General features: G+C 36.0%; 1 protein-coding gene across 1 annotated transcript in view; it reads right to left on the reverse strand.

Moving 5' to 3' along the window:
- The window catches only part of PIK3C3 (phosphatidylinositol 3-kinase catalytic subunit type 3), a 127,404-nt gene that overhangs the window by 44,555 nt on the left and 66,520 nt on the right, over positions 1-16,329 (reverse strand). Inside the window, exons 13-15 of the mRNA XM_003924710.4 lie at positions 12,220-12,287; positions 4,176-4,281; positions 2,220-2,336 (exon numbers count right to left, since the gene is read on the reverse strand). Of these exons, the coding sequence (XP_003924759.1) occupies positions 2,220-2,336; positions 4,176-4,281; positions 12,220-12,287 (291 nt within the window). The remainder of the gene's footprint in view (positions 1-2,219; positions 2,337-4,175; positions 4,282-12,219; positions 12,288-16,329) is intronic.

Genomic DNA, 16,329 nt, shown 5'->3' on the forward strand with positions numbered 1-16,329 from the left:
CAGACCTCTTCTAACAGAATTTTTCCTAAACTAGAGATCTAAGAAGGAAATAAGACAACAATATTATCATTTTTTTCACTCATTTGATACTTAATTCAGGGATTACCCTGCCACAGATCTAACACCATTGTACCAACTTATATAGCTCTCCCAAATAAATTATGAGGAATGAAAAAGTACTACATATGATTTTACACGATTAGTGGTCATTTCACTTAGTATTAATGCCAATAATGGTAGGAGAGCTATCTCTGCATTTCTTCATTGTGCCAGGGCTTGTTTCTAGTAAATACATGTAAATAAAATTAAGTTTGTCTTTTACCATATCATGATAAAATACCTATAAAGACTTTTAGCCAATATTGAGACTATATTTGGAAAGGTCTGTCTTGAAATATAGGTTATGTGATGTAATCCCAGCACTCCGGGAGGCCGAGGCGGGCGGATCACCACGTCAGGAGACTGAGACCATCCTGGCCGACATAGTAAAACCCCATCTCTACTAAAAATACAAAATACAAAAATTAGCTGGGCGTGGCAGTGCATGTCTGTAATGCCAGCTACTCAGGAGGCTGAGGCAGAAGCATTGCTTGAACCCAGGAGGCGGAGGTTGCAGTGAGCCGAGATCACACCACTGCACTCCTGATAACAAAACTAGACTCTGTCTCAAAAAAAAAAAAAAGGGGTGTGTGTGTGTGTGTGATGTGAGAAACACAAAATTTATTTGGGAGGACTCTAAGTGATGTCTCAAACAGGTGGTCAGCCAGCTAAAACTGAGTTGTTGCCAAGGTTCCTGTGCCTGTTAAATTGAAGAGCTCCTGGCACTAAAACAAACTGGTTTCAAATATAAGCCCCAAACTGCATGTCAGAGCAGCAGACATTCCCTCCACAGGTGGGCATTTGGAGATCACACTGCTTCTCACACAGGCACCTCTGGGGAGAGATGCTACAGGGGGAATAGCAGTAGAAATGTATTTATTTGACCAAGGTTTATGATTCCTCTCAACAACAAATAAAATGCCAACTCAACAGAACCGTATATCCTCTCAGAGTGCTTTCCCCTCTCTAACCTGCTAAACATTACTCATTATTCCTTCTACGTATCTCTGCTAACATTTCTCTTTAGATCTGATTCTTTGCCTTTGAACTACTGACTCAAATCTTCATATTTTCCTCCTCTCTCTGCTTTCCTTTAAAAGGCTGAAGAGCCGGGCGCGGTGGCTCAAGCCTGTAATCCCAGCACTTTGGGAGGCCGAGGCGGGTGGATCACAAGGTCGAGAGATCGAGACCAACCTGGTCAACATGGTGAAACCCCGTCTATACTAAAAATACAAAAAAAAAATTAGCTGGGCATGGTGGCACGTGCCTGTAATCCCAGCTACTCAGGAGGCTGAGGCAGGAGAATTGCCTGAACCCAGGAGGCGGAGGTTGCGGTGAGCCGAGATCGCGCCATTGCACTCCAGCCTGGGTAACAAGAGTGAAACTCCGTCTCACAAAAAAAAAAAAAGGCTGAAGAATAACAGTAAAATGTGTTGTGTTGTTTTACAAAGGTTACCAAGAAAGACTTGCCAATTAATTATCTAATGGAATTAGGAAAAGATATCAAGTGAATCCTTCATATCATTCAGGCTATGATCAGAAAAAAATGACACGAAGAACAGATACTCATTTACTTCTATCCATCAAGTGGAAGCCTCATAGTTCAGAGAAAGACTGGTGTACTAGCCAGGAAAGAACAGATACAAAGTTAATGCTGTTACTAACAATCAGTTCTGAAACCTTGGGCAAGTCACTCTGGACTCCGATTTTCTCAGAAGAATTCTAGTCTAAATGATCTCTAGAGATTCTTTCCATATCAAATATATGGTATATTCTAATTTGCTAAGATTCTAAAATGAGAGGTGGTAAAGTACTGTGGACTAAGAATGTCTAAGTACAAATCCCCACTCCAATATTTACTAGTTATATGAGTATGACATTAACAAATTACTTGACCTCTCTTTGCCTTCTTCTCCTCAAAATTGGGATAATAATAGCTCCTAGGATTATTATGAAGATTAAATATCATATCAACATATGTAAACTCACAAAACATTCCTATTACTATAATTTCATAAGAAATTCACATATTAGCCCAAAAAGACAATAGCAAATGTTGAGCATTTTATGATGCCAAGACGCTATTAAGTTATGAACAAAAGCATACACCATAGGCTTACCTTTTTCTTACGATTTCCACTTTCACGTTGTACTGCCTTCATTAGATGCACCAACCGATCTACAAATGTCTGTTGTGCAGCCAGCAAAGAACGCATAACTCTGACAGACTTATCACCCTGAAGGGTTCAAAGTAAGAAAAATTAGTTCTATGTAGCATAATGGTCAGGGTTTCTTTAATAGCATGGATAATCTTTATTTCTATTTCTCATAGTTGTAAACCTGAATAGAAAGCAAAATTGAAAAAGATTAATGATCTTGATTCAAAAATAACAAGAAACCTCTTATCTTAAACGCCACTCCATCCATAACTGAAAATTATCTGAGTCTTCAGCAAATACTGGTCTATCTACAACAGCATTTTTTATTCACATAAACCATGTGACAAGATAGAATGTATTTATCCTAAAATACATTCATTCATTATTTGAGCAAATAAATATCCTACAGCTTATGATCCAGCAATGTGCTGGGCATATACATATAGCAAAAACTAAGACATTAGTCTTCAAGAAACTAAAAACCAACTTAAAAAACAAACAAACAAACAAACAACAACTTCAAATAGCACCATGATATGTGCTTAAAATATGTCATAAAAACTAAATGCTATACAGTCTTACGTCGTGATTCCTAGTTCATAAAATATTATAAAATATATTTCTAATTTAATCTTCCCAATTACCCTGGTAAGGGAAGCTGGATAAATGTTATCATTCTCATTTTGAAGATGAGGAAATTTAGGCTTAAAGAAACTGAAATGTCTTCACATGGTGACAAAGGCTGTGACAGAAACGAGATTAGAAGAGAGTACCAAGGGCTTATTTGGCAATCAGTTTGATGTTGAGAAACTCTGAGAATGAATACAAAAGCTTAGTCTCAAAGCATTTAATAAGATGTGATTTAAATTTTTAAGAGCATAAAACATGAAACAGATGAAAGATGACATGAAATGGAATATTTCTGCAGCAAGTCACAGATTAATGTGTGGCAGCTTTCTTTTCACTGCCCTTGCACCCTCTGCTGGCTGAACTGTGACACTGCTTTAAGAATCAAAAGAACACAGGAAAGACAAATCTCTTTTAAAAGCTGTTGAAAAAGCAAAAATACGTTATATAAAAAGTATCTGCAATATGGTCATTGTCAGATTTCTGGAAACGTACATAGCCTTGATAAGAAAGATATAAAATAGAAAGGAAAATAAGAAGCAAAGCTTTATTCTTTTTAATTCCATGTATAGATTTATTTCATTAAATCAGGGATCAAATAAACTTCTGTAAAGGGTCAAAGAGTAAATATTTTAGATCTTCTTGGCCTCACAGTTTTCATTCCAATTATTAAACTCCTACTGAGTACAAAAGTAGCCATAGACAATATAAAAACGAGTATGATTCTATTCCAATAATTTATGAACACTAAAATTTGAAATCTACATTCTATTCCAATAATTCATTTATGAACACTAAAATTTGAATTCCACATAATTTTCATGTATCACAAATTATTCTTCTTTTGATTTGTTTTCAACCATTTAAAAATATAAAAACCAGGCCAGGTGTGGTGGCTCATGCCTGTAATCCCAGCACTTTGGGAGGTAGATGTAGGTGGATCACCTGAGGTCAGGAATTCGAGAACAGCCTGGCCCAACATGGCGAAACCCCGTCTCTACTAAAAATACAAGAATTAGCTGGGCGCAGTGGTAGGCACCTATAAACCCAACTACTTGGTAGGCTGAGGCCGGAGAATCTCTTGAACCCAGGAGGCAGAGGTTGCAGTGAGCCGAGATGGCACCACTGCACTCCAGCCTGTGTAATGAAGCAAGACTCTGTCAAACACACAAAAACAAAATTAAATTTAAATAAATATAAAACATTCTTACTTTATGGGATGTTCCAAAACGTAATAGGCTGAATAGGCCCATGTACTGCAGTTCTCCAACTCCCACATTTAATAGTTACCTTCAACAACGCTTGGCTGAATCTTCTCATTACGTTCAAGTACATTTCATGGGTCTTTGGATCTCTCTGCTGGGTATCCTGATCTTCACATTCTACTATCACATACCTTAAAAATATGTTTCAGTCATTCATGTGATATGAAATGAAACTCAGATTCATTTGGTAAATACTCATACCATTTTACTAAAACAGATTAATTTACATATACAAAAATAATAAAATTGGAGTAATAAAACATTTTATCATCATTTTTAAAAATGAAAAGTTAAGGAGCAACAAACACATACAACCATCAATAAAAGGTAAACTAATAACAATGCCTTAATTTGTGTAATATCTCAAATTTTCTAAAACTTTTACCACCAAAAGCATTTTCTACTATTTATGAGGTACTCAGAGTATTAACATCTTCAGAAATCATCTACATTCACGTATTTACTGAGTAACTTGAGAACAAAAACCATGGTTTTCACAATCTGTGTAACACTTCAGTATTACACAAGATTCTCTTCTTCTGAAAACCACGCTGAAATTACTGCTCTAATATACTTTTGAAAGATGGATAAAATTTTAATTTGTCCTTTCCCATCCAGTTTCCTCTTTCTCAAAGATCCATATGTAATCTTTAACTTTCGAATTTAAAAACTATGGTTTTAGAGAGTTAAAGACATCTTAAATGTTTCCTTAAACCTAATCTGCTTATACAATTACAAAAATCATATAAAAATGATTGGGGTAAGATTTTACAGGTCTTCTAACCTGGTGTTTCTAAATGTTCCACTGGGAACAAACCAAAACAAGTAACAAGTTGGGCATGGTGGCTCACACACCTATAATCCCAGCGTTTTGGGAGGTCTAGGCAAGAGGATTGCTTGAGGTCAGGAGTTTGAGACCAGCCTCTACATTTAAAAAAATAAATAAATGAAAATAGGCCAGGTATGGTGACACCGCCTATAGCCCCAGCTACTAGGGAGGCTGAGGCGGGAAGATAGCTTGAGCCCAGGTGAAGCTGCAGTAAGCTACGATCATACCATTGGACTCCAGTTTGGGCAACAAAGGGAGATGGTATCTCTTATTTAAAAAAAAAAAAAGTATCACAACTTGAGAAAAAAAGAAAAGAAAAACAAAAAAAATAAAGTCCTGGAGGCTGGAAAGATTAAAAGAAAAAAAAACTTGATACAGCCACATATGCACACAGATGCATAAAACTGAAAAGTTTCACAAAGCAATATCCTGTGAACGATATGTTAATATTTGCTATTCTGTATATTTCACTTTTCTTTCAATAACAAATGTTAGACTATGAAACTTTAAATTGCTTTCAGTAGATCATGATAATGTGTAGTTTGAAAACCATCAATTTCGATCAACTTGCTTGCTTTATCAACAGTGACACTTGGAGAGGCTATGTTTTATCTATGGTAGTATGACTGATTGTAAAGCTGAGCTAGAAATCCAGGACTTTGGGCTCCCAGGTCAGACTTTTTTGATTTTACTAAGTTGACTTTCACACTGTTGTATCTTTAAAACACGTATGAAACTCTTCAACCTTCTTAACTGATAATATATCTCAAATCTCAAGTCACAGAGGCTTATTATTATCCTTTCTACTATTTCTGGGAAAGAATAGACTCTGTATTCAGCCTTCCAGACCATCAATTTCATGAGAGCAGAAGATACTCAGTATTTAGCCATTCAGATGGTCACTTCATGAGAGCAGAGAACTTACCTGTCTTGTTCTCCACTATACCTCCAACACATCCATGTCTGGCTCATAATAGATGCTCAATATATTATTAATATATTACTGTTGTTTAATGAATAATTCCACTCTTGTGGATTTAGCTACCATCCCATTATTAATAATTTTCAAATATAATATAATTCCTTTTTTACATCTGAATTCTAATTTCGAATTCCATTACGTGACCTGCTTTCACATTCATACACCCTAATTTTCAAAGACCACTTCCCCTTTCCAAGACACTGCTTGTCATTTCTAACTGAACATGTGGAAAACCAAACATCACATTAAATGGATCTTTTTCTACCTCTATTGAAGGGACTACCAATATCCCAGGCATTTGGACCAAGAATTCTCACATAGCAGGGTTCACAAACTCAAATTTTCTCAAAAGCCAGGCGGGAAAAACATGTTTGAATCACTTAAATAGAAGGAGAGAGAGAGGTGGGGCTGGAGGCAAACCAGAGAACACAGCACTACCTAAAACTCTCTGTGGCAATCAGTTCAATTTGTGACCCATTCATCTAAAGCCGAACGTAGCTCACATTCCCCCATCTCAGATACTCACACTCAGTCAGTCACCTGACCTCGCTGATTTTTCCTATTAAATGACTCTTAAAATGGTTCTGTACTCTACAGTCCTACCTGGAATCAAAATGCCAATACCACTTCCCTGGCCTCTCTAACTCAAAAATAAGTTACATATTGTTTAATACAATCATCCTAAATTTTTCACCTTTAAAATAGCTTCATCATGTCCCATCTATATTAACAAAAACATCAATGGTTCTCTCTTTTCTACTATTTTAAAACAGTTTCTATGGCCCTAACCTTTGGTTTCAAATTTCTACTATCCCCTATGGCCCCTTCGGTTTCAAATTTCAACTATTCCCTATTTATGCACTCACACTCTGGTCAGGTTGATCCCCTACCACTCCTCCAAGGATACCTACTGTGTGCTTTCGCTTATGCTGCAGTGCTATCCAGAAATACCTTTCACATCTCTCCATCTTTCCATATTCTGCCCTTTCCTCAAGCATAGCTGACAATCTCTCAATTCCAGGTATCTTCATAGACCCTAACAAATTCTTCCTTCTGTTTCCTAGAACAGGCATAGTTTCTCACACAACTTGTGGTGATAACCTTTCCTGCTTGTCACTGTTTCACATTTAACTCTTACTTAACACTTCTTCAAAGGTTTAATGAAACTGATGCCAGATGCCGTACCTTAAAAACTTTCAGTATCCTCTGACACATCTGATACAGTCTCTCTCAAAGGTTGATAAAAGTAAGGGCCTTCCCCTTCCTGCTTCCTAATGGAATGCTTTACCATGACAATAACATCTTCTAGCAGTCCTAGAATCATATAACCCAGAATTTTCTGTAAAGTTGTATGAAAAGCCGAACCCATAATATCATATCTACCATATCATATTCCCAACAAGAGTTGTAAATCAAAAATTCCAGAAGACACTGTTGTATTTTGAATCAAGAACACCTTTTAGAAATTAGAACAGACTGGGCACAATGACTCATGCCTATAATCCCAGCACTTTGGGAGGCCAAGGTTGAAGAATCACTTAAAGCCAAGAGTTTGAGACCAGGCTAGGCAAGGACAGCGAGACCTCGTGTCTACCAAAAATTTAAAAATTAGCCAGGCATGGCGAGTGCATGCCTACAGTCCCAGCTACTCAAGAAGTCGAGGTGGGAGGACCACTTGTGACCAGAAATTAGAAGGTGAGGTGAGATGTGATCGCATTACTGCATTCCTACCTGGGTGACAGAGTAGGATCTGGAACTGAAAGAAAGGGAAGGAAAAAAAAAAAGGTCGGGGGGAGGGTGGGGGGAGAAAAAAAAAGGAAAGAAAGAAAGAAAAAAGAACTTTCAGAGCCACTGCTGGACACATTTGACTATTTAAATTAAAATAAAATCAAAATTACATTTCTCAGTGATATTACCAATTTTTCTTTTTCTTTTTTTTTTTTTTTTGAGACAGCGACTCAGCTCTGTCTCCAGGCTAGAGTGCAGTGGTGTGATACTGGCTTACTGTAACCTCCATTTCCTAGGTTCAAGCGATTCCCCTGCCTCAGCCCCCTGAGTAGCTGGGATTACAGGTGTGTGCCACCACACTCAGCTAATTTTTGTATTTTTAGTAGAGACAGGGTTTCACCATGTTGGTCAGAATGGTCTCAATATCTTCACCTCATGATCTGCCCACTTTGGCCTCCCAAAGTACTAGGATTACAGGCATAAGCCACTGTGCCTGGCCCAATTATCAACATTTCAAATTCTCAATAGCTGAATATATAGAACTGGAAATGATTTCTATCATTTTTGTCACTGCAGGAAATTTCCAGGTAATTAACTAAGAATAACTACAAAACAAGTTCATATTTCCTATGTATGGTATTCCAGAATGTCTGGTCATTTCAGGACAACATCTAAGAATGTCAAAAAACAAAAAGCAGCAGTTCTAAACTCTGAAACTATCAATATGGTCTTATTCAAATCCATCCATCTGTTTCTACCCTTTAGTTAAAGTCCTGATTGTCCCCATCACCTTAGGGCAGGCGTCCCCAAACTTTTTACACAGGGGGCCAGTTCACTGTCCCTCAGACCGTTGGAGGGCCACCACATACTGTGCTCCTCTCACTGACCACCAATGAAAGAGGTGCCCCTTCCTGAAGTGCCGCGTGGGGCCAGATAAATGGCCTCAGGGGGCCGCATGTGGCCCGCGGGCCATAGTTTGGGGACGCCTGCCTTAGGGTTTTCAGTGTCTTTTCCTGTGTTTATGCAGCAAACTTACTTTCAAATGAACGTACAGATGACTACAATGTATGGGACTATTGCTGTGTCCTGGTGTTTCTGACCACCAAGTAAACACTATCACTGCAGTTATTTCCTGTTATTGAAAATATACACTGATGCTCATAATAAGCAGCAAGTGTCAAGTGCTTCTCAAAAATCTTTCAAGCCAAAGTTCTATGCAAAGAACAGGGCCATCTAAAAACAAACAAACAAAAAAAATATGACACTGTCATCTCCAAATATGAAAGACAAAGTTAGCTATCAAGACCAGAAGACCTAGATTTGAATCATTTCTGAGGTTTCTGTTCACGTCAATAACTAGATTCTATAAAACACTCTAAGGTATTTCTTTAAAAGCTGTCATCTTAAAGTAGGAATGCAAACAAAATTGTCCAGGTACTCATTATAAGATGACATCAGTGGGCTACCTGTCTCCTGGCAATTTTATTTTGTGGAGTAAATAACCTTTATTACCTTGAAAGGTCTTAAAAGTTACAGAAAACACGTCAAAGCATCCAAAGTTTACTTTCAACTTCAACATCCTAGAATGGCTATAAAAATAAAAAACTGCAACGATTTATAGATTCTGATGCTCAACATTTTACAGACTGGAGACTGTAACTCCCTTCTGTGGCTTAAAAGGTTGACACTATTCATTTTAAAAGGATTGTCGGCACAACTATAGGCCCCTAAGGATTTAGCTACAGCAAGAATCCTGTTTAAATCACCAGAAAGGGAACAAATGAAAAAAGGAAATTCAAATATTCAAAGGAAACAGCACAATCAATTAAAATTTATATTTTAATACATTTGTTATAATAGAGTAGGCTTAGAGAGGCATTTAAATTCTTACATTTTACTATTTTTATATGTTCAAAGGAAAAGAAGAATGATCATTTTAAAGCAACTATTTGAAATTATTTCCCATATTGTTACCTTACATTCACAAAAGCTGTGTCTATTAAAGGCAAGAGTCCACACATCAATAGCTTTTCTCCCCATGAGTATTTCTGAATATGTAATAGACAGACTGTAAATATGGGAAAAACAATTACTCCTTAGGGAATGAACAGACACAGCATATGCTATTGATTCAATGAATCAGAGATATAGCGGGAAAACACAAATCAAATCTAAGTTTGAGTGAATGTTTATAAGACTGGGAACTGGGGCTCTACTTTATTTATAGAAGAAACAAAGTGTGCTCCTTACGAACAGAAACAGCTGCTATGTTGGAAACTGTTCATCTAATAGCTTTCCCACTGTTTGGCTGCTTTCAAAAAATTCTTCCTACTTAAAATAAGAGATCAAAGATTCTATCAAAACTCATTTCAAATTTAATAATAAAATCTGGTCTACAATCAAAAACAAAGAATATGTAACTTGAAAGCTTCACATAGAAATATAGCTCCTACAATAGTGAATAGACTATAAATTCTGAGCCACAGAAAAGTTTCTGTGAATATTAAAAGAAAACAAAAATATCTGTAAATGAATTCTTTGCAAATGATTTTAAAATAAGTAAGATTATAATTTAAAAATACCTAAGAAGTTTAGAAATACTTATGCAAAAACTCAGCAACATACCCCACAAGTATTTTTTCTCTTCACTTCCTTTTAAATATTTAAATTTCCATGAGAAAATATTTTTTTCATAAGACTAGTGAATAGACATACCCTTAATATTCAGATTGGAACACAGAGAAAATTAGCGGCAAAAGGTGACATTTAAAGAAACTAGTAGCAATTTGACAAGATGAGAATTTCTAAGTATATCTTTCAAAGAAAAAATAGTGATTAACAATTAGCCAAAACTTCCTATATTTTCAAGGACATAATAAAATTTCAGGTGAGGAAAATGCAGTTTTATGAATATTATATTAAACTGCTAAAGTAAAAGCGAGAAACTATTTTTCTTCCCACTACAGAGGCCAACAGAAAAAAACAAACATCAACCACCAAACACAGGTTCCAAAGCGGGAAAAAAAATCACTGATTCATTTAAGACTGTTGACAATGGTTTTTCTTTGTTGCAAAGAGAACCATAAAGGCTTAAACTAAACAAATATTTATTGTTTAGGTAAATCAAAAACTGTGTTTGTTCAAAGAGTGCTCCAATTCAGTTACCTACTTCTTAGGTACAGGGGCAGTACCCAGCAGAGCATTACCTTTGGAGAGTGGGAGAATGAAGTTATGGCTGGATTTGATCCACTAGGACAGCTTCCTCAGTCCAATCTTAATGAAATAGTTTGTGTAATTTTCTCACAAAAAAACAAAATACCTCATTATTATTCAAAAATACTGGTTTAGCATCTCTTAGACAAAATGCTTGGAACCAGAAGTGTTTTGGATTTCTAGTTTTTTGTTTTTGGACTTTTGAATATTTGCATTATACTTTGCAACTTAAATTCAAAAATCCAATATCTGAAAGGCTCCAAAGAGCATTTCTTTTTCACTTCATGTCAATCCTCACAGAGTTTTGGATTTCGGAGCATTTCAGATTTCAAATTTTTGGATTTGGGATGCTTAATCTGTAGTGAGCTTTCACAATAAACATCTATTAATTTGTAATTTGTTTAAGGCTACAAATTGAGCAGTAAGAGTAGATCAGATCATTTCTACAGTTAAAAAGTCCCATGCCAAGAAATTTAAAAAGTGACTAAGTAGTTTTAAGGATTCTCCCAAAGGTACAGAAAGTTTTAGGTAGGTCTTATCCACCTAGCTTTGCCCTTTGTTTGCTCTTTAAAACTAGATAAGGCCCTCTAATCTAGTGTTTAATCCTAGCACTTTTTTTATTGAAGTAAAATATTTCTGACTGTGGCTTAAGCTACTTGTCTGCTTCTCTTCAGGATTCTGTTGCAGATAAAGGTGTCTCAGGAAGTCAGTTAGCCACTCTGTTCCTCAGTTTCTCTCTTTCCTTCAACTGACTCACGACATTGCTTTAATGCAAAATAGATATATTTATACTTGCCCATTTAACTTCACAGAAACAAATTAGAAAAGCACTGAAAGTACCTTGAAAATGTCAAAGCAGTAGACAAATGATTCAGTTCTGGATCAAGATCTACCAAGTTCAGCTACAGCAAGCCCTTGCCTCAGTTTCCTTGTGTGTAAAATGTCATAAGGTAATTTTAATTCCAACTTTCTCTTTTTAAATGATTCCAATGTTTTAGTAAATAATGTGAAAATATACACTCCTGAAGAACTGTAAAATATCATACTCAACGACTTTACATGGCAAACTGAAAGTACCCATTTCCCTCTCCAGTTATATCTTAGCTCCTGGAAAGTTAGTGAAAGGGAGAGAAACAGTGGTGCCAACAAGCATTTCCGAGAACCCAGCTGTCATGGAATACAGCTAGATATAAATACTGTATCTAGACTTTTGATGATGACTCAATTATTATTTTAAATTGTTTTTGTGTTTACAGCATGAGAAAAAATAATTCTTAAGGGTAATAAGACAATAAACAGAAAATCATTTTTACATACCAGTATAAATAATTAGCCAGTGTTGAGTTTTTGCAGGCTCTTGATATCAAGAAGGTACAGAGATCTTGCTGAAAGAATTAAAAGAAATGTATTATATTTTACCATCTACAATTAATGGGGGAAAATAAGTAAGTCTACATTTGCCTATGTTTCATCTGTATATCTTATGCAACAAATCAGATTTTCTGCCATCTATCTATCCTTACATACATACATTCGATAACATTTAAAATCAGACAGTATGCAAGTGGTTAGCATACCACAGTTCAGAGAACTCCTTGTCCTCCTTGAGTTTCCTATTTGGTAGAGGAGAGAGACAGCAAAATGGTCATAGAACTATTTTAGGTTGGGAGGTTTTAAAGGCAGCAATGGGTACGTGACATTTAGGCAAGACCAAAATGACATTAAAAAGCCGTAAGTCTGGCTTGTTCAAGGAATTTTAAGTAATGTAAATAAAATATAGTGAACACTAAACGGACTGAAAAGATAGGCAAAGGTCAAAAGTATATGAGACCTTTAAGGTCACACTATTATTGAGTATGGATTTTATTTTAAAAGCAATGGATAACCAACAAAGAACCTTAACAGGAGAATGAGATGATGTGATTTATATTTTATGAAAATGACCGGTTGTCCTGCAAAGTACAGACCTGAGATCAGTTAAGATGCTATTCCAGTAGACTAGAAGAGTAAATAATGAGAGTAGAGATGGTGAAAAGGAGACAAATACAAGAAATATCTTGGAAGTATAATTAACAGGACCTGCTGGTGGAGAGGAAGTAGGAAGGAAAGAAAGGAATTGATAATAACTCCCAAATTTCTGGATTGATTTGTCATGGCACAAATGGAAATTTCAGAGTAGGAGCTGCCTATCTATAGAGTGAGAGGAAAGAGTTGTATTTTGAAATATTAAGTCTAAACTGCCTGTCAGATATACAATGGAGACCAAATACAAGTTTGGATACATGAATCTAAAATTCAGGTGAGAGATTTGAGCTAGAAATATAAATTTGAGTCTATTAGCACAACCCAGGGCAAGAGTATCGAATGAAACTAGCAGTGGACACTGAGGAACATGAAGATGTCAAGCAGAGGGGAAAGTGCTGACAAAGGAAACTGAGAAGAAATGGCAAGAGAGATGAAGAGAAAAATAAGAGACACACAGTGTCATCTAAACCATGAAAAGAGTTAGTTTTTCAAAAAGAAAGTTATTTACTTTATTGAATATTCTAAAGAATCTGAAAAGAATGTGCAACCAAAAACATTAAAGTCATTTAGTAACTTAGCAAATTAAGTTTTAAGCAAGAGCCAGAATGATGTGGATTAAAGACTGCAAAGAAGGAAGAAAAGAATATGTATAAACAACTCCTTTGATAAGGGAAGTGAGAAAACAAGGTGCTGTTTCAAGGGATGTGGTCTCAAGGGAGAGTTTTGTTTGTTTTTCTAAATTTTTAGTATGGAAAGTATTTCTTTCAGGAAAAGAAAATAACACATCTTTGAGGGGAGTTATGTTTCTTCTGTGCAAGAAAACGGAAAAAAAGTATGGGGAGTGATTCATGTCTATAAAACCGGTGATGAGAAAGAGACCATTCTTACCTAGTGGTTTCTATTGTTTCCATTAAGTATGAGGCAGAATTGTCATCTAGAGATTGGGAGGTGGGGCATAAAGAACAGAATGGAAATGGTATGAAAAATCACTGCAGAGCAGGAAGATCAACACGTCTAGGGAAATGTAAGATGGCAGAGAGCAGTGAGTGCTCATCTGAGGTTTGTGATCATGAATTTATAGTGACACCAACATGCTATGCTATGTGTTTTTCTTCAGCAATATTCAGGCATAGCAAAACTGGGTAATTAATTAGGCTTATCAAGAGTTGATATTTTTGCCAAGGGAACTGCAGGTACTAATAAAAGAATAACTAAAATGACAGCGATGGGATAAAAGCTATCTTCAGAGGAAAGCAAATACCGAAGAGAGCTGATGAATAATGAAAAGGGTAGGGATCGATGTATTAGAACTTTTAATGCAGTAAATGCAGTAGGTAGGTGGCCTTTCTTAAGCTAAGTCCAAGTAATAATAGGTTGTTATTACAAAGTAGATGTGCCTGTGCTTTCAGTATGAATTTTATCTCCCATTTTAAAGCTAGTTGCACATTTAAAATATGCAACAAAAATCCAATTTTAAAAACTCCTCAATCAGAACGCCATTGTGTAAAGCTGAATCCATGAGTTTAATAGGCAGAATACAGGCCTAAAGTTTCTCTTTTAACTATATGACAAGAACATTATACTTTTGTATAGTGATGTATATATTTTAATAGAAAACACGTTTCATTTCATACTATGCCTTTTTGATATAAAAATTACTTATAGAGGGCCAGGCGCGGTGGCTCAAGCCTGTAATCCCAGCACTTTGGGAGGCTGAGGTGGGTGGATCACGAGGTCAAGAGATCGAGACCATCCTTGTCAACATGGTGAAACCCCGTCTCTACTAAAAATACAAAAAATTAGCTGGGCATGGTGGCACGTGCCTGTAATCCCTCAGCTACTCAGGAGGCTGAGGCAGGAGAATTGCCTGAAGCCAGGAGGCAGAGGTTGCAGTGAGACGAGATCGTGCCATTGCACTCCAGCCTGGGTAACAAGAGTGAAACTCCGTCTCAAAAAAAAAAAAAAAAAAATTACTTATGAACATAAATAAAGTTGAATTAAACAAATTGTGAAGCAGAAAGTATGTACTGTAAACGTTAAAACTCAATTTGAGTAATCAATACTTTAAGATTTTAAAACAATTTAAAGAAAAAAATGCTTTAAAAAAAAAGACGACATATTGTAGGTCAGAGACATAAGAAGAAATGGCGAGGAAGGTGTTAAGTATCCTTCACTAAAAGTATCTCATTTACTGAGTGTATACAATAATAACAATAATATTATCAAATCTTGAGAAAGTTAAATAACAAGATGGGGTGGAGTGAGGGAGAATTTAGTCAATGACAGGCAAGAACATTTAATTTATACATATAAGAAAGTATAGAAAGTACTACATAAGACGGTAAAATGTCAAAATATAGCTAAAATCACAATAAAAGCAAGTGGGGTAAAAGTTCCAGTTATAAAACAGAATGTAAACTAGATTTAAAAACAAAATTTAACTACATGGTATTTAGAAGAGACCTAAATATAAACATAAACCTAAAATATAAGACCCTAAAAAAATTCAAAGGAAAAGATCAACAAAGGCAACAAAAATATTGAAAAGATCAACATGAACACTAATCAAGACAAAGCTCTATTAGTATCAGACAATATAGACTTAAAGATGAAAAGCATTATTAGATATCAAGAGGGTTACCAAACTGATAAAAGATTCAATTTACATACTTAATTAAAGAGCTTCAAATATTTAAAGCAAACACTAACAGAAATACAAGAAGAAATTAACAATTCTGCCAACATACAGGGGAATTTTACCCTAATTCTTTCATAGATAATGAAAAAAAAAAAAAAAAGAAAGAAAGAAAGACAGAAATGAGTAGATTTCAGTAACACTATTAATAAGCCTGCTCTAATAACATACGTACAATGCTACACCCAACAGCTAGGAAATACACCTTCTTTTCAAGAACCCATGGAATTAATCAAGTATGACATATTTGGGCAATAATTGAGTTTCTGACTCCTTTCAAACATTTGGCCAGACATATAATGTTCTTCTGAAACTCCAACTCCAAGACTAAAATGAGGAAGGACGTAAGATATTGCTCAGGTGTCAAGGAGAAGATATTGGTATCTTAAGCTGTGGTAAGAAGAGAGGTAATTCAGCTTGGTTCTAAGATGAGAATGGCTTGTACAATATACTCTATGGGAGTAGGGGAAGGGATAAGGGGAAGACTGAAAGATCTCAAAATGATTGCCACTCTTTTCTGGATACCTGAACCCTTTAAAAAACTATTCAGCAGGGCCGGGCGCGGTGGCTCAAGCCTGTAATCCCAGCACTTTGGGAGGCCGAGGTGGGTGGATCACGAGGTCAAGAGATCGAGACCATCTTGGTCAACATGGTGAAACCCCGTCTCTACTAAAAATATAAAAAATTAGCTGGGCATGGTGGCACGT

This window comes from Saimiri boliviensis, chromosome 13 (genome assembly GCF_048565385.1).
Source record: "Saimiri boliviensis isolate mSaiBol1 chromosome 13, mSaiBol1.pri, whole genome shotgun sequence".
Classification (NCBI taxonomy): Eukaryota; Metazoa; Chordata; class Mammalia; order Primates; family Cebidae; genus Saimiri; species Saimiri boliviensis.